This window comes from Lepus europaeus, chromosome 15, assembly GCF_033115175.1.
Source record: "Lepus europaeus isolate LE1 chromosome 15, mLepTim1.pri, whole genome shotgun sequence".
Classification (NCBI taxonomy): domain Eukaryota; kingdom Metazoa; phylum Chordata; class Mammalia; order Lagomorpha; family Leporidae; genus Lepus; species Lepus europaeus.
This window is the reverse complement of record NC_084841.1, coordinates 44,038,699-44,057,820: the sequence shown is the minus strand read 5'-3', so window position 1 is coordinate 44,057,820 and position 19,122 is coordinate 44,038,699. Positions and strand designations below refer to the sequence as shown.

Below are 19,122 nucleotides of genomic sequence, written 5' to 3'. Positions count from 1 at the left end.
CTGAAATATGAAACAAAAACCACAAGGCACAAAACAAAGAACTGAAATATGAAACAAAAACCCAACGCTTCTAATGGAAAAATATCATTGTCAAAGTCAACAGTCGTAACAAACCAGAGGAAAAACAACCACAACAAATATTCCTACTATACAAAGAGAGCTTACAAACTGATCAGAAATAAACAATTCTCTCCTACCTGTGAAAGGAAAATCAAAGCATGAAACTGTCAATACACTTAAGATACACAATGATGCTAATAAGCCAAGAAGCACGAGTTAAAAGGAGAAACCATTTTTTATCCACCTGCTTGGCAAAAAGGAGCAACCGATGAAGAATGCAGGAAGATTTGGGAAAAATGCAGAGCAATGGGCATCTCACACGCAGCAATGTAAATGTTAACTGGAAAGGTGCCATTGGGCTCCGTGATCCAATTTTTAAATATGCACACTCTCTGACTTGGCAATTTCACTTCTGAAATAAGGTAAATGTTTAAAATAGGAAACCGGTTAACTAATGAGACACCAGATGATGGAATATTATGTAGTCATTAAAAAGGGTGTTTGCTGATACACAACATATTGTAAAGAAGAAAAGTAAACTATAGTGGTATAGGTAGTATAGACCTGTTAGTTAAATAATAAAGATAATTTTTTAAAAGATAAGTTATCCTGCTTTCGGAAGAACTGTCTAATCGTTTATAAATTAAGTTTAATTTGACAAATTTTGAATCCCAGAAACACCATTAGGACTTTGTTACAATACAGTCTAACAGCAGAGAGGTGCCAGTTCACTAGAATAATTGAAATGTACTTTTGATATTCAAAGTAAGTTTAGATTGAGACACTAAAACTGGGGCCAGCATTGTGGCACAGAGTTAAACCACTGCCCACAACACTGATAGCCCATATAAGCACCAGTTTGAGTCCTGGCTGCTCTTCTTCCAATCCAGCTACAAAGATGGCCCAAAAATTGAGGCCTCTGCCACTCATATGGGAGACCAGGATGGGGTTCCTGGCTTTGGCCTGGTCCAGTCCTGGCAGTTGTGACCACTTGGGGTGTGAATCAATGGATGGAAGATGTCTCTTTCTCTGTGTAACTCTTTCAAACAGATCTTTTAAAAAAGGTGGTAGAACTTTTCAGAAAGATAAATAGACATATTAATCTATCATGCCTTTTTTAAAATCTGGGATTCAATGAAAATAAATTAAGAGCACAAATAGAAATCCAGAAAATAGGTAAGAGATAGCCAGCTGATTAAGATATTTTGAAGAAAAAGAAGGAATAAAACTGTAAATGTCTGTTTTAAACCCAAGTAAATACCATCTTAGACATGCAGACATTAAAGAATGTTTTCACAAGTAACCATCTCATTAAACCAAAATCCTTGCAGTAATTAGGTTGGTCAATGCTACAAAGCTGGATCTTGGTACCTGACCATCCTTGTGATCCATCTTGGAAAACAGGCAGTACACACTGGTGCTGGTGGGCGTGGCTTATACTTCTTAACAAGTATTTTAAAGAAAGTGCAATATATAAATTAGTCTAGCCAAAAGAGCAAAAAAAATTTTTTTCTACAAACCACAAGATGTTTCTAAGAGCAGCAAGCATCTAACTGTACACAATTCTAGAGTATACTTTATTTATTCTGTATCACCAGGGCTACAAAACTACATCCTCCAGATAACTTAGAGGTTTACCACTTCAAAGATCATTTCCCGTTATGCTAGACACTCTTAACTCCAATTCACTGAGTATACAGCAACTCTTTGGTAATGAGCCACCGTCGCCAGTTTGATACATAAAAGCTATGATATACAGCCTTGATTACATTCACTTTACAAGTCAGAATGACACCCAAAAGTCATGCTGAACAGTGCTGGAATGTAATACATTTATACTCCGGGAGGCTTCCCAGGTGGAACTGACCATACCAACACCAGGTGGCCCCCGACTGCAATATTTTACTGTCCTGCCTGCCAAGGCTGCTGCCTTCAGGGAACCTGCCTTGTGCTGGGCTCACACTGCCGGCTTTTAGGTGCTGCGTGCTGGGGACAGCAAATACATAAGACTGCAGGAACAACATCTTAAGTCGGTGACAGTCCTAGACAAACACCTTGGAGCTCTTCCTGAGTATAAATCAAAGGACTTCAAAGTACAGATTTTATTTCAGAACCTTTGGCTGCGTGGAGTCCTTTTTGTCTTACTTCTTAGTGCTAAATCATGTTCTTGATAAGGGAGGCTGCTGGGTTCAGTTTCCAGAAGTAAATGTTAAACCATTTTCTGTCACATGGGTTCTTGGCTGCTGAAATCTCATACAGTACTTGCCTGACAAATCTTTTCTTTAACGTAAATGTGAACCTCTATTTATCCCAAATTGAATTATTGTCAAATTAATGAAGATGAAGCAGAGTTTGAGACATGAACCCTAAAAGTAGAATCTTAAGTTTAGATAGCATCTGAGAACTTGAAAAAAGGAGTAATTATATTAGTGCATGATACCTGTGTATGTGTAATCTCAAATTTTTAGTTAGGTAAAGAATTCTATACATACAGCAAACTCTTACCCATAAAATGATCATGCAGTACACCTATTTGCTCTCTACCACATTAGGCTGTCCTACTTCTCTTGAGGCACTAGACATGCCTACAAGTCCAGCTACCTCCCAATGAGTCTATCAGAAACCTACAATTTGGAAACGCAGATAGTCTAGACTTGGACCGTTCTCAGCTAGCCTGTGAACTACATCTGACCAAAGGGGAAGAACAGATAGTTCACCAGCTGGAACATGCCATGCCATTATCCCTTCCATCCATTTAGTCAATGAATCTTTACGCCATGTCAGGCATTGTGCTAGGTTCCTCAGCAACGGGTCCCGCGCACTCAAGTCTCAGGGACTTCTGGGGATGGCTGCCATTCATCAGGGGAGGTAACACATGTAAAATCATTACACTGACAGTGAGGACACTCCAAAGGGCTAGAGAGACAATCTAGGGGACCAGAGGCTTCCCTGAGGTAGGCGCGGACATCACCTATGAGGACAGGAGGCAGAAGGCTGAGTCTGAGGAAATGAAAGGAGGCAATTCTGCAAAGAACAAGAGCAAATGTATGCTGAGAGCGCCTGAGAGGCAAGCGGCAGCCAGACAGGCAGGGACTCGGTGCTGTGCACTGGGGATTCTCTGGTCTTTAGCCAAATGGAAAGCATTTCTAAGTTTTTTATTTGATTTATTTACTTTTCTGGAGGGAGGAAGTTATGATCAGATTTATATTCTGAAATACTTACTCTGGCCACATAAGTATGGATGGATTACAGATCACTAAGGAGAAAACAGGATATAGAGAGGCTGTGAGGCGGCTGCACCGTCAGTCCCAATGACAGATGATGGGCAGCTGGCCTAGGAACGTGAGAGGTCAGATGGCCAGCACCTGAGGACGACAGCGCATGGAGGTGAAGGAGAGACCGATTCGATTGTCTAGGAAGACCCATCGGTTCTGGTTCTGCAGTGGAATGAGAAGGAATATGCTAAGAGAAGGTTTCAGGAGGATTATACATTTGGTTTTGGACATCTGAGTGTGGAAGTGTCACACTGACAGTCAGGTGCAGGCCTGGAGTTCAGGGGAGGTCATGGCTAGGAAAATAAACTGCAATCATTTGTGAATGGCCAGTAAGTGATCCAAAGGTACTAGTGAGACTGGGGTGGGAGTAGAAGAGAAGGATCGAGAGAAGGCACAGGACCACCCTGAAGATCTGCTAACGTTAACATTCAGGAGGGTGAAGATGAGCCACAAGGAAGAACTCCACCATGAAGGAGAAAATCCAGAGGGCTTCTCCGTTAACACAAGTAACTAGACACTTTCAAACACCAGGAATTCAATTTTCTCCTTATTTGACTGCCTGGGAATGGCTCCACTTATTGTATAACTACATAGTCATTTAAATACACAAACAATTGTAATCTTACATTATATAAACTGATCGATATGAGTATTACTAATGCTGCTTGCTAAATTCCAATGGCTGCTACTAAATACCAAACAATGTACAAAAATGCACAAGAAACAGTTCTTGTTTTCAAATCTTGTCTTAAGCTAGAACACTAAATTACTATAATTTTAATTAAAAATAACCACTTGGGAAAAACCAATTTGTGCTAATATTCAGGGATTCAGGGGCACCAAAAAATCATAGGTGCGCAACTCATCTCGGTGCTAGGAGATGGTGCAAAGAATAAGACAGGATCCCAGGTCTGCTATCAACTGATACTTGGTATTCAGAATGCTGCAAGACCAGTTTGAAGATTTGATAATGTATCGGTTAAATGATTATTCAGGCAATAAAGAACTGAAAAGGTCTGTTCGTCAAGAGGAGAGCTTCCACCTGCAGCCTAGTATCTACCCTCTCCTTGTTCTATGCACACCTACTATCACGATGTTTCCACATACACACTAACTACAACGTGGTGGAGCTGTACCATGTGGCTCAGAGAATTCCTGTAGTCTTCAAAGGGTCTGATGGTTTCACTAATGATTCCCAGGTGACAGATATGTACTTTACCTGTGGTGGGTCTTAACAAATCTCCCCAGTCTGCTATCACACCTCACTCTATTTTATCAAATTAACCCACCTGGTAGTCCGAAGGACTCAGAGACCAACGGTACAGAACTCCCTTCTGCACCAAACATAACCACACGTGATATGCCATGCAGTATATACTGCAACAGCGATATCATCTTATGTCCAGGGGAGAGGAGCTGTCAGGCCACTGGGACATCCAAGGCATCTGAAATCATCGATCAGGCTCTGCCAGGGCTTACAGGCAGGTTACAGGCAGGACTCGAAATTCAATAAATCTATAGCAGGGTCATTTTTAAGTTGATAATTCTGTCTGGTTTGTAAACGATGTTACAAGTATCTCAATGGCTCTTGGCAGAAAAAAGGCTCCTGATCCCTGAGGGAGGTGTTTTATATTTCCCTAAAGCCGTTTTCCCAACTAGCAGGATTGCCATTAGTAACAATAAAGCCTGTTGGCAGATAGCTGATTTCTTGCTCTCCTTTTGCAAGGAAAAGAAAATCACAGCTGAACTTGCAGATCTGTCTACATTCTGCTTAACAAAGCAGGTAGAAACAGTTTGAAATTGAAATGAACCTGCATTTACACAGCCTTTTCCCCCCAACCTACCATGTAACTGTCCTAAGAGAAGAGAAAGAGGCCAAAGGTTCAAAAACTAGCAGGTCAAATGTACAAGCAGGTAGGACAAGCCCACCACTCTTCACTACTAACCTGGAAGGCCAGTTAACTGCTCAGAAAGTCAGGAAGGTACCACTGAACTCAGCACAAGAACGAATGCTGTGGCTCAGATTCAGAGCACCCAGTTTAATCTGGGGCCCCTATACCCCTCTCTCTCAGGCACTTTGCCTGATATTGTCAAACAAGCTTACGTTACAATCCACCACCAGAACCACACATCGCAACATTTCATAAATGCTGAATGAATGAAATATAAAACAATAACAAAGGGACAGGGTCCAGCAACACTGGAACTATTTGTCCCTGTGTAATGATTTAAGATGAACCAGTGATGTTAATTCCAATTTTTTAAACCTCCTTTTACCTATGAGTTAACATAGCATACATCAATAAATTTACGTAAACATTCAACACGAATCACTTATCTTTTTTGCCTAACATGATGGGGGGAACTAAATACAGTATACTTGTATCCTATGAACAAGGCCAGATTATGGAAAGGTATGCACTATACATGAGGGGACTTCAAAAGTTTGTGGAAAATGGAATTAAAAGCTAATTTTGGTGCAACAACTTTTGAAATCCATATAGCTTTTCACAATATGTATTTCCATGAACTTTTTGGAGACCTCTGCATGCATGGATTTCAAAATTTTTTGCACCAAAATAAACTCCAGACAGACACAGCTCCCTTCTGCTGGTTCACTCCCCACAATGCTCACAATGACCAGGGCAAGAGCCAGGAGCTGGGAACTCAATCCAAGCCTCCCAAATGGGTAGCAGGAACCCAATTACTTGACCCATTGCTTGCTGCCTCCCAGGGTCTCCACGGGCAAGAAGCTGCAATCAGGAGCCAGAGAGAGAACTCAAACCCAGCTAGCTACTCCAGTGTGGGACACAGGCATCTTAATTGCCAGACTAAATGTCAGTTCCTAAACTTTTAATTGCATTTTCCATGAACCTTTTGAAGTATGCCTGTATACACTAGCAGACAAATTTAACACAGCAAAGAGACCTAGCTAGCAGTCTAGTTATTCTCCTGCAGAACTTTCTCCTTAAAAACCTATCAATTAATTGATTGCTAATTTGAAAAGGAAACAGGAGGCACCACAGAATAAAGCAACAGACTGTGGAGTAACACCGACTTGGGGCTGAATCCTAGCTGTCTTCGAATTGCATGATCACGGGGCTTCACCTCTGCAAGCAAGTTCCCACTGTCTGGAACAGAAGGTGCAAAGCAGTGATGATTAAGTGAGATAATACACAAGGAACCTGCCTGACACACACAAGACAAGGAAAGGGACCACATGGACAGTAGCTAAGCATATTCACATATTCAATGAACATGTTTTAAGTCATAGGTAAAAGCCTCTTACATTTTTTACAGCTTGAAAAGAGCTCTTGACTAATATTATTGCTTTGCAATGAGCCATTTATAATAATTCTGGTCCCAATTATTTCTTTCAGGATTAAAAACGTTCTTAAATTATGCCTTAAAGACAACTTTGGATTTTTCCTATTATTACCTATTTCCTCACATTCTACTCGTGTAGCTCTCTCTCTTGACTTAGGATATAAAAAGAGGCCAGAACTAAGGAAACCACCAAGTTTAAAGGATATACTTGGTTTATGTATTAGAAGCAAAGCACTCCCAGGTCGGAGGGGTGCACATACACACAGTTCTTAAGCAGCCTCAGGAGACTGTTACAGTTTTTTTCTCTGCCTTCCCTACCAACAGGTACCCCTTACCTCAAGAAAATGACTGGGGTACAAGATGGAAAAGCAGGACTCACAGAGCTTTTCTGAATGCCCCCTGTGTCTCCTCAGGGGAACCCATTCCCCATTAACTGCCTTGCCACCCCGCCAATTCGTCCTCTGGAATGCACACAGCCAGTGTCAAGGACTGAGGAGCAGACTCAGCCTAGGCAAGCTGTAGCTGGTTTTTCTGCCCTTGTTGAAAGCAAAAGAACACTCCTTCCTCTCCACATTTTGACATCTTCAAGTCAGTGACCATTGCTAAAACATGCAACACATTATGCTCCCAGCGCTACAGAAGACGTGAAAGAATATCAATGGACAGGGCTACTTCCTGTTTTCCTAACAAAATGGAGTTATTATAGTGTATTGGAAATCATATATTAAGGAATGCTGGTTAACCAGTCATCCTTGCCAAAATCAGATATGAAAAGAAAACAAAAGTTGGCAACCATTCTAGTTCTATATTTCTCTTCCAGAACTATATTTAATAAAGTTAATCTCTGAAGAAAGCACTAATTTTCTTACCTAATTTAAAATGAAACAAAGACAGTTCATAACCACAAAACTTACAAATTCATGTAAGACTAAGTTATGTGATTACCTCTATTTTGGTGAAATTACCAAGTTAATTTTGTAAAGGGCTTATTTTTAGGTAGTGATATTTTAAAATCTCTCTAACAAAAAGTTACCAAATTATATTCAGTTGAAGAGCTCCTACAAGGAAGTGAAACTGAGGGCTATATGAAAATATAAAAACAGTCTATGAAATATCTTTAAACAAAAACTAACATTAACAAGTACAGCATATCTTGTTCTTTCATAGGGACAGCAAATTGATAGTTTGGTTTTTTAAGTTACAAAAATAGGATGGAGTAATTATATCTACCAAGTTCACAACAGCCTGTTCAATGGGGAGTAACACTGTAATTTTTCTTCAAAGGCAGTAAATAGGAAGAAAAGCCCCTAATTCCATAATATAAGGAAAAATTCCAAACACTTAGGCACCACTTACAGGCATAAAACTCACTCATTTCAGTTACTGCCCTGAAAAAGAGGGATTTAAGTTCTTCAATTTTAATGAGTTATTATTTGTAAAATGTATACTTTATAAATGTATTTTCTACATCTTCAATTTTCATACCCAAATATCAGATACTGAAGGGAATTGTGAAATAAAAAACCACAGTGGTGCCTTTTCAAAAAATAAATTTTGAGACAGAAAGGATTTCCAGACCTTTACTATTGAAACACAAAAATACTTCAAAATCTCAGTGTTAGAGTTTTGAATTGAAAGTATGAATGTAATTCCTGCCTAAAAAGCAAAATGTAAAGTTCAATGGAGATTTTAATTGAATTTTTTATCAAATTTTTTCTAAGACTTCAAATGGTATAAATAAAATATAGCATGCAATATAAATAAGTAAAAGAATTTAATGCCAAGTAATTTCTCCATAATCAGTTTTATACCAATAAATTCAAATGAAATTCAATCCCCATGTCAAGGAAATGGGGGGACACTATATTTCAAAAGTATAAGAAATCAACATTTTATTAGAATGAAATCTTTACATAACATATGTAATCTTTACATATAACCAATGGCTTTCTGGCTAATAAAATTAAACAAAAGATCATATTTATTTGTCTGTTATTTTACATACTGTGCCATAACACACCTCTTAGACAAAGGAGGAGCCTTCATAACTACACTGTAAAACCAAAAATTAAGCATCGACGACTCAGTTCCTCAATTCTATCTGCTTCCACCCCAGTCCTCTCGTTCTGTGTCAAAGGATGACACTAAACAAGTTTTGTATTTACCCTGGTTGCTCTTAAACTACATTTACAGCTCATTTAAGTGTCTAGAAGGCTGATGTTTGCCAGATTATTTATCCAAAAACCTAGGTCTCATGAAATTAGGTAAAATTAATCTCTCAAACTGGGGACTAAAAAGTTCACTTGTAGTAACAACTGCCTTCAAAGAGTGATACTAGTTAAGTCTGAATCTAATCCACACAGAAAAAGGAAAGCACAGGGGAATGTTTTTAATGCCAATTTTCACGTACAAGTGCACACGGAAAAATACCAGTCCCAGACCTCCCCTTCGTCTCAACACTGCCATGGTATGGCGCTGAGCAGAGTTTTAAGGTTTCTTTGGGGGGGGGGGGGGGGGAGGCACATCCACGTAATAAATTGATTGTAAAGAACTGACCAAAGGCACAAAAAGTGCCACTGGATTTAGATATCTAAGCAAAACCACAGATTCCCACTGTCAAACTCCTCGCAATAAAACACACTTCATTCCCATCACCAAGCTCCAGAGCTCCACAGGGCGACGAGCGCCTGTCACAGAAACATTGCCCCCAAGACTTCGCGCTCTGCACACACTAGTCAGATTTCTGTGACCACGATCCAGGATTACGGCTGTCACACTCACAATCATCTTTCACAAAAACAAAACAAAACAAAACAAAAAAAACCTTGCAGGAGCCAAAACAGGGCGAGGCCAAAGCACCGCGGGTCTCAATGACCTTCCAGACCGCACCGGGAGGCTTCTCCGAGCCGCAGCCCGCAACACCGGCGCCCCAGGAACGCTGCGGGCAGCCCCGCAGCTGCACGGAGCAGGAAGCACCGCGCCCGCGCCGCGGCCCCGGGGGCCACGCCGGAGGCACTGGGGGAGCCGTCACCGCCGCTTTCAAACTGAATGGCTGACACATCCGGTCCTGGCTCCTGCACCACTCCGCCGAACGCAAACTTCAAAGGCCACATTCAAACTCCGAGCAGGGACCACTCGCGTCTTAGCCGTGCAACTTTGCATTCCCGAAGAGCACCCACAGCCCCTGGGGAGGGGACGAAGTTAGGAAACCCGCACGTCCTATAAGGCTGCAAGCCCCTGCGAGCCTGCAGTCCGTGGAGCAGCGCTTTGACAGGGGTCACCGGGCCGTCCACCGCGCCCGGGACCGGCTCCCCGGTACCTGCCCCGAGACTCCGGGCCCCCGGAGGGCCTGTCACGTCCCCGGGGACCTGCCGCTTTCTCCTCGGCCCTGCCTCCCCCCCACACCAACCCCGACCTTGGGGTCCCCACCCACCCTGCAGCACGATGGGGCCTCGCCCCCCAAGCCCCCCGCCCCGGGGACACCCGTTTTGGGGCGCCGCGGCTGGCCTCCCCGCCCCCTCGGCTTGGCCTCGGGACGCCGCGCCCTGGCTCCTCGGAGAGCCCCGACCTCGGCAGCCCCACAAAGCCAGCCCGGGGGGGCCCCCACACCTCTCCGCCACGGGTCCCCGCAGCGCGGCTCGCACGCCTGTCACATGTCTGCAAACAATAACAAACTCCCGCACGTCCCCGTGCCGTGCCCCAGCCGGGGTCTGGGGCGCCGCCCGCCTCCAGAGGGGCCGAGGGAGTTCGGGGCGCAGGTCCCGGCGAGCAGCGCGCGGTGCCCGGGATTCATTCATTGCCCGTCCGCCCGCCACCCCCCAAGTCCCCGCCGCGCTGCTCACCCTGCGGGGGCCACTGCAGGAGGCTGCTCGGCGGCGGGCGCCCGCTTCTCCCCGGGCTCGGCCCCCGCGGGGCTCGGGGCGCCTGTGTCCGGCGCGGCCGCCGGCTCGGCAGGGTGGGCGCCGCCGCCTGCCGCTCCGTGAGGCGGCGGCACCGCCACCGGCTGGAAGCCGCTCGCCGCCGCCGCCGCGTCCGAGGGCTCCGGAGACGGAGACGTGGAAGAGGACGGCGGCGAGGCGCCGAGGAAGAGCGGCGGCTCGGGCAGCTGGTCCAGCTCCACACTCCGCACTTTGCGCAGCTGCCGCCGCCGCCAGTCCGCCCGCTCGCGGCCCGCGCTGCCCGCCTCCCGCAGCAGCCCCGCGGCTGCCACGGGCGCGCTGCCCGCCTTGAGGGCCCCGCCGCCGCCGCCCGCCTCGGGGCTCGCCGCCCTGGCGCCCGGGAATCCCGACGACGAGGCGCGATTCCCCGCCGCCGCCGCCATTTTCTCTCGCGGGCTACATTCGCTCGGCCCCTGCGAGGGAGGGAGGGGGCGGGGAGAGCGCAGGGGGCGGGCGGACGGGCGGACGGGCGGGCGCTGCGCCGCCGGCGTAGGGCCGTGCGCCAACTGCGTGAGCGCCGCCCGCCGGGCGCCCGGCCTGGGTGACGGGCGTGCGGACGGGCCCGCGACGGCGGCGGAGGCGGCGGCCGCGGGTGGGAAGGAGCGGGCTTCGCGCTTGGCCCCGCGCGGGCGGGCTGCGTGGGCTCGGCGGTGTCGGCTGCGGGGCCGCTCCGGGCTGTGCGCGCTGCCCCCGCGGCGCCGCCAGGTAGTGCGGGCCGCACCGGCGACAGGAGGAGCCTCGCGCCGCGGTCTCGCCCCGGCTTGCCCGGAGCTCGCTGCAGAAATAAATGCACTGGAACTCGGGTTTGCGGTCCGTCAGCCGCACGGCCCTTGGCTGGGAGCGTCGGGGAACTCGGGCGCAGACCGGCCTCCCCCTACCCCCAAACCCTGCCGGGCTCCGCTCCGGAGGTGGCGCAGGTGGTGCCCGGGGCGGCCGCACGCTGCAAAGCGAAAGCAAACCCAGGTTCCTCAGATGTGGGTGCTGCGGACCGAAAGGCTCAAGTTTCGGTTTAAAGACAGCGTGCCTCCCCTCAGGTCCCCTGCCCCACCGCGCCTTCCCAGGGACAAACAGGAGAGCTTCCCGTAACACCTTGTCCACCCCCTGACGCCGCCGGGCGCGAGGGGGACCCCGAGCGGCGGGGGTCCCTGCTGCGGTCTCTCGGCCTCGAGCCGCTCCGAGCGCGTCTGGGGCCAGGAAGTGGCGCTCAGGTCACCCGCGGCCGGTGCCCGGCCCTCGGCGGCTGCGACGCCGCTCGCCGCACGTCTCTCTGGCCGGCGGGATCGGGCGGCCGCCGGGGTCCCCTCCGCCCCGCGGGGCCCTGGGAGCCTCCGCGGAGAAGTCCACCTTTACGTGGTAGCGGTTTTAGACGCCTCCCCCCCCCCCCCCCGCCCATCCTATTTTTTTTTTTTTCCCCCGACCGAGCTCTGCGTCGCGTTTCTGTCCCCTCTCGTCTGCGCTGGGCAATCTCCCAGGAGCAGCGTCTCTAGATGTATTGTGTGGAATAGTTAATGAAAGCATCGGAGAGGGAGCTGCCCTCGCGTAGAGACGAGGGAGCCTTCGTGCTGGTCTTCGTATACAGCTATACGGACGGAAGCCTGAACCGTCTGCCAGATAATTCCTTTGACTTCCCAGGTGTACTGTTAAGTGGGGGACAAGGTGATGCCACGTGGACTTTAGAAACGGTCCTGATTTCGTACTAGCTCAGTGCTTCTGCTGCTGCTCTCCCGCCTGTCACAAGATAGCTTGAGATTGCCACATCCAATGGTACACATTTTGAAACTTTAGGTAAAACTGCTAGAATTTTCAGTCTACATTTAGACTGTAATTATACGCCTTTTAATGGCAGTCAAGTGTATTGTCCAAACCAAACAGTAGTTATTTCCCAGGTCTTCCCGGATTGTCACACCCACCAAATCCTAAACTGAAAAGGGTGCACGTTTCCGCCCTCCCGTTTAGATCTAGAAACCTTTGCATTTGCACAGGCTTACTCAGGTACTTGTAAGAAAAGTGGAAGTCTGCAGCCTTTCAGATTTGTTCGAATTGCGGTTTGGCTAGAGCAGAAGAGTAAAAAAGGGATCTAGAAAGCATTGTCTTTTGCCTCTGGTAGCGAGTGAAACGGGGCAAAATGAGACGCCACTCGGTGTCATGCGGTGGACTAGCTACCGTTTTCCCACCTGCGTGCCTTTCACACCACCACAGAGAAACTTAACTGTGCTCTTTCCAAAAGTCTGGTGCTTTGAGTCATTTTCCCTTTAATTTTTCATGTAACTACTAAAGGTGATTGTTTGCATCTGCATACAGACACATTGATTAAAAAGTCTTGTTTATATATTTAAGAAAGAGCTCTCATCTGTTTGTTCACTCCCCAAATGCCAGCAACAGCCAGGACTGGGCTGGGGCCAGGGCCGGGGCCAGGAGTTGGGGTGTAAGTCAGGTCTCCCATGTGGGTGGCAAGAACCTTTCCACTGGAGCCAGCACCAGTGCCTCCCAGGGTCTGCAACAGCAGGAAGCTGGGGTCAGGAACTGGAGCCTGGAACAGGACCCAGACCCTCCAGTGTGGGAAGATGGCATGATGCCGAAGGCTCACTCGCAGGCTGATTTTAAGGGAGAAAGATAATCAAAGGGTGTGTTTCGTTCTCCTTCTGCCATAGGTGAATACGAGGCTGGCTTTGGGGAGCATTTAACTGTATAAAAGCGGACTGCTACTCCACTTTCTGAGTCTTAAGGACAGTCAAGCCTCCAGGTCTGATTTTGGTGCAGCTGGATCCAAGTTTTCTATCACTGCCCAGAGACATATGTCAACTAGCAAGCTAATAGAGACCTGAGTTGGCTTTAATTTCATAAAGAACACTTGTATTTCTTCCAAGGTTGCTTTCACACTGAAAACTCCAGTTACTATTTCTGAGCTCTTCCCATCCTCACTAGGATGTAGAACTTACAGTAATATGTGTGGTGTGACGACTTGGGTAACCTTCAAGCCGGTGCTTTACAGATCATTGCTTCCACGTAGTGCTGCTGGGAATCGCCCAGGTCACACTTCAGCTCCTTTACCACATTCATGTGGAGGATTAAATTTAACACAGGGCATTTCCTCAGCATGCATAAATATCACCGACCCCACATGGAAAAGGCTTACTACACACTGGCTGTATTTCGTTCATCCTATATTTATTAAGCATCTACTTGCACATGCAAGACATGATCTGCTTTCCTGGATATTGTTTGTTTTTAAGATCTACAAAAATAATAAAATATTACCATCTACAATTACCATCTACAGATCTACAATATTACCATCTACAAAGTCAAAGGGATCACATAAACAAGACTAGTGTCTGCTAATACTAACTGATAGAATCAAAAAGGGAGAGAACAATCCAACATGGGAAGCAGGATACACAGCAGACTCATAGAATGGCAGATGTCCTAAAGAGCATTCTGGCCTCACAATCAGCCCTTAAGGCATTCGGATCTGGCTGAAGAGCCCATGAGAGTATTTTAGGCATGGAAAGCCAAGACACTCTGGAAAAAAAAAAAAAAAAAAAACCTAAATGAAAGATCTCTGCAAGTGAGATCCCAGTAGAAAGAACGGGCCATTGGCCAGCACCGTGGCTCAACAGGCTAATCCTCCGCCTTGCCGCGCCGGCACACCGGGTTCTAGTCCCGGTCGGGGCACCGGATTCTGTCCCGGTTGCCCCTCTTCCAGGCCAGCTCTCTGCTGTGGCCAGGGAGTGCAGTGGAGGATGGCCCAAGTGCTTGGGCCCTGCACCCCATGGGAGACCAGGAGAAGCACCTGGCTCCTGCCATCGGATCAGCGGCGTGTGCCGGCCGCAGCGCGCCAGCCGTGGCGGCCATTGGAGGGTGAACCAACGGCAAAGGAAGACCTTTCTGTCTCTCTCTCTCACTGTCCACTCTGCCTGTCAAAAAAAAAAAAGAAAGAAAGAACTGGGGCCATCAAAGAAGGAGGTACCTTTCTCTGAAGGGAGGAGTGAACCTCCACTTTGACTATGACCTTGTCTAAATAAGATCGAAGTCAACGAACTCAAAAGGCTTCCATAACCTTGGCAACTCATGACTAGAGCCTAGGGAGATTACTGACGCCATAAACAAGAGTGTCAAATTGTTAACAACAGGAGTCACTGTGTACTTACTCCTCATGTAGGATCTCTGTCCTTAATGTGTTGTTCAATGTGAATTAATGCTATTACTAGTATTGAAACAGTATTTTTACACTTTGTGTTTACGTGTGGGTGCAAACTGATGAAATCTTAATATATACTAAATCGATATTCTGTATGTAAAGATAATTGAAAATGAATCTTGATGTGAATGGAATGGGAGAGAGCAGGAAATGGGAGGGTTGAGGATGGGAGGGAAGTTATGGGGGTGGGGGGAAGCCATTGTAATCCATAAACTGTACTTTGGAAATTTATATTTACTAAATAAAAGTTTTAAAAATTTTATTTTAAATTTTATTTTACCTGAAAGAGAGATGTAGATCTTCCATCTGCTGGTTCACTCCCCTAAATACCTACAATACCTAAGGCTGAGCCAAGACAAAGCCAGGAGAACAGAATTCAATCCAGGTATCTCACTTGGGTGATGGGGACCCATGAACTTGAGCTGTGGCCTCCTGGGGTGCACATTAATGGGAAGCTAGCTTGGAAATAGAGCTGGGGCTCAAAACCCAAGCACTCTAATCTGTGATACAGGCATCTTCAGCACTCTGCCAAACAACTGCCCCTGTGAATATTTTTATTTGTGAGTGTGTGTTTATCATGCTGACTCCAATAGAACTTCAGATCCTTCAGTAGGGAATATCTTCACATCGTAGCTCTGTTTGATAGATCTATGTCTTAGACATAAAACAAGAATAAAACCTTGACAATAGGGCAAAAGCTGGTGTTCTAGCAGCCTTATAAATATTCATTATGGAATACTTGAGCAGGAGCTCAGCTGGAACTTGGTTTGTCCAAGTCCTTTCCTGACACCATATTTCCCAGGCATTTCCAGGCATTCTAGGTCAGAAACTCTTGTCTTCTGTGGGATAAATGATCCTCTCCATGAGCACTGTAAGTGACATTATAGTTGAAAGTCTCTTGATCGGCCTGCACTTAGCTGGTTCGTCTAAGAGCAGATACCAGTCACTGGCGTGGTATGCTGTGTGCAGAGGGATGCCACCGCACAGGAAATGCTCAGGACCATGGGCTGCTGTGCACCTGCTCCCTTCTGTCCCCACCGAGTGAGTTCTGGACCCCAAGAGAATCCATTGTACTTATTCCCAAACCGCATAGCACTTCTTAGCACTGGCCTTGTGAAATTTAATGACATATGACTTAGTTGATTATCAATAAAACATGTATGTGTGAGTGTGCAAAGTTGTTCCAATGAAGTTAAATATTTTGAAAAGATGAATGAAGGGGAGACACTAAAAAAATGCCAAATTAGTTGTGGGTATAACCATTGTAAAACGTTGGGAAGGAAGGATTTGAATCTGGGAGAACTTACTTTCCACATATCTATAAATACCGCTTTGCTTTAAAGAAACTAAAACTGAAAATTGTAGACAGTGCAATATATGAAAAAGATACATTAAACTGTTAACAGTGGCCTAAAGACCATTGCCCTACAGCCAAATACTGGCAGAAACCTCCAAACTAAACCAAACAAAACCCTGTTTGTTTTAAGTTAAAGCCAAATATTCAAGATGGCTATAGGAGTCCCTTATGTTAGTGAGCCCATCTAAACATTTTGCGTGTATTTGCATGGACTATATACTTAGAATCTAAATTTTGTAGTGAATAATGAAAAAAGAGTTGAATTGGATTTTATATTTAAGAATAAAACCACAGGGCCTAGAGTGTGGCGCAGCCAGGTAAGCCACTGCTTACAACACCTGTGTCCCGTATCAGTGTGGATTGGAGTCCTGGCTGCTCTGCTTCTGATTCAGCTTCCTGCTAACACACCTCAGAAGGCATCGAGTATGACTCAAGTGCTTGGGCCCCTGACACCCATGTGGAAGATGAGGATGGAGTTCCTGGCATGTGGCTTCTGCCTGGCACAAACCTGGCTGATGCAGCTATTTGGAGAGTGAACCAGTGGATGGAAGATTGATCTGTCTCTCTCTCCCTCCCTCTCTCTTTGCTTCTTCCTCTCCCTATTGCTTTGCTTCCCAAATAACATAAAATAAATCTTTAAGATTAAAGCTATAACTTGTGAAATTTAATCTGAGTCACATTAGCATAATTCTTCACACTTTCCAAACTTGTGCTGATTCTTCTTGAATGAGCCATGTTGGTTGCTCTTGTTGGATGTATGTTGAGTTTTGTGGGTTTTTTTTTTTTTTTTTCATTTTGTTTTTGTGGCTTAGTCACAGGTACCATTTCGGTGAAAAAATTTGAGAATTTTACACGTTTTCCCAGAGTCCTCCTATCATTTTCACTTGTAGTTTTAGACTCATGTCCTTGTGAGTTTTCTCTTGCTTTATGGCTCACTAGTTCAATGTTGGCTGGATCCTGCTGCAGGTAACCTGAGGAATTAGTACCCCTTCCATTGGCTTTCTCTGCTTCTGCACGGTTTACAACATTTGCACCTGCACTTTGCAATTGATTTGCATTACTTTGGGGCCAGAGCTGCTGACAAGGCAAACACAATTGGTACCACTAGAGGAATGCTGTTCAGTCAGATAGGCTGTAAGCAATAAAAGCAATCTATATATATGGATATCATTGTAAATTTTCTAGTAGTCAGATTTTAAAGTAGATGAAATCAATGTCAATAATACATTTTACTTCACACACAATATTTAAATACAATTTCAGTATGTAATCGGTCAGTGTACACAATACTACCTTGGTGCTAGATCTTTGAAATCTCGTAATTTACATATATAGAACATCTCAAACTTCTTAGTTTCAGACAAGCCACATTGCAAGTTCCTAAGGCTACTTGTAGCTGATGACCAGTGTATTGCAAAAGAACACCCAAACCTAAAACCTGTGTGTCTTATGGACTCTGAAATTCCTGATTGGGTTAGATTAGGGATAAGAAAAAAATAAAACACCCACTATAGTCTTATATTTGCCAAGTTATGGAATAGCGACTCTTCGTATGCATTTTCTAAATCTATGCCAATACAAATTTAAGCAATACATATTGTCTAATACCACAATAACGTTCCTCAGCATTTATGTGCAAACATTATAAATTTTGCCCTTCAACATTAAGTAGTGTGAGACCCATGACATAGGACATTGAGAAACAACAGCATGGACGGTCATGGGATAGGATGTGCATTGTTGTTATTTGGGAAACCATTGCTTTCCTGTAATCTGAAGGGACAGGTCTGACAAGTTAGCACATTTGTCTCCTACTAAATGTGTCCACCAGTGAGATCCTCCTTTGCTCTAAAGCGAGATGCTGTTCCACACCAGCAGCGGCACACCCACAAGCCTTCTCGACGTTTTGAGGCCAGGAGCAAGGCACAGGAAGCAGCGTTGCCCCAAGGCTGTGTGGCACCGGTCAGCAGACCAGATATTTAAGGTTACAGAGATGCTGAGAGCCCACTGCACACCACAGCCCAGAGTGGAGGGCGGCTGTGTCCTTTGATGAACTTATTTTCTAAGTTTGTGATACGTGGTGTACTCTAAACCACAGGGCCAAGGGCAGAGTCTCCTCCTGCCCAGGTCTGAGGGAGGTACTGCTAAAGCACTTGCCAGGGGCCAGGCCCTACTCCAGATGTTGGGAGTAGAGATAATTAGACAACGTCCTTTCCCCCAAGGAACTTACAAAGCAGCTTTGTGTGAAGGCCGCTCATGTCCATGTCTACATTTTCCACCAGAGGTGAGACTGGAAGTGGGGAGCATTCCCACTGCATCATCTTCGGCTCCCTCAAGCCTTACACATAGTACATGCTCAACAAAACAGGAGCTGGTTTAGGTGACTACAAAACATCAACTGTCTAAGAGGTCTCAGGATTAGATCTTCAACCATGACAATCCCTCCATAACAGGGAGTTCCATTTCCTAGAAATGATAGTACTTCATTTGCAAATTTAATTGTGCATTTGCTTTTTAAAAGGTGGAATTTATTTCTCTCTATTTTCTATTAATGGGGAGGAGGAGGAGACTTGGGGAAGTAGGGATCCAAGAAACAAGAAAATGACAGAAAAGCAGTGTTTAGCCGTGGAGCCTCAGGAAAGTTTAAGGAAGGTGAGAGATGGCAACCCCAGGCCTTGAAACGGCCCTTCAGGGCCCCCTGTGAAGATTACTGGGGGAGGGGGACGGAAGGTAGACCCCCTTACAAAGTGGCCTGGGGTCAGGGTGATGCTGAGGGTTATAAGATCCAAAGGCATTGCACATTTGGATATCAGCCCACATAAATGAAAAAGATGCCTCCAGGTGCATGTAGCATCTGCAATACATGAGGCAAATCTGAAAGGTCGTGGGATGAAGATCATGGAACTTTCTAGAGAGCAAACGGGGCTAAAAATTATTAAATAGAATCATAGACATTTCTTGAAC

The 19,122-nt window shown here is 45.9% G+C and overlaps 1 protein-coding gene across 1 annotated transcript in view; it reads right to left on the bottom strand.

Moving 5' to 3' along the window:
- MAP3K1 (mitogen-activated protein kinase kinase kinase 1) overlaps positions 1 to 10,983 on the bottom strand; it is a 74,856-nt gene extending 63,873 nt beyond the window's left edge. Inside the window, exon 1 of the mRNA XM_062211993.1 lies at positions 10,505 to 10,983. Coding sequence (XP_062067977.1) covers positions 10,505 to 10,983 — 479 coding nt within the window. The remainder of the gene's footprint in view (positions 1 to 10,504) is intronic.
- Between the last annotated feature and the right edge of the window lie 8,139 nt (positions 10,984 to 19,122).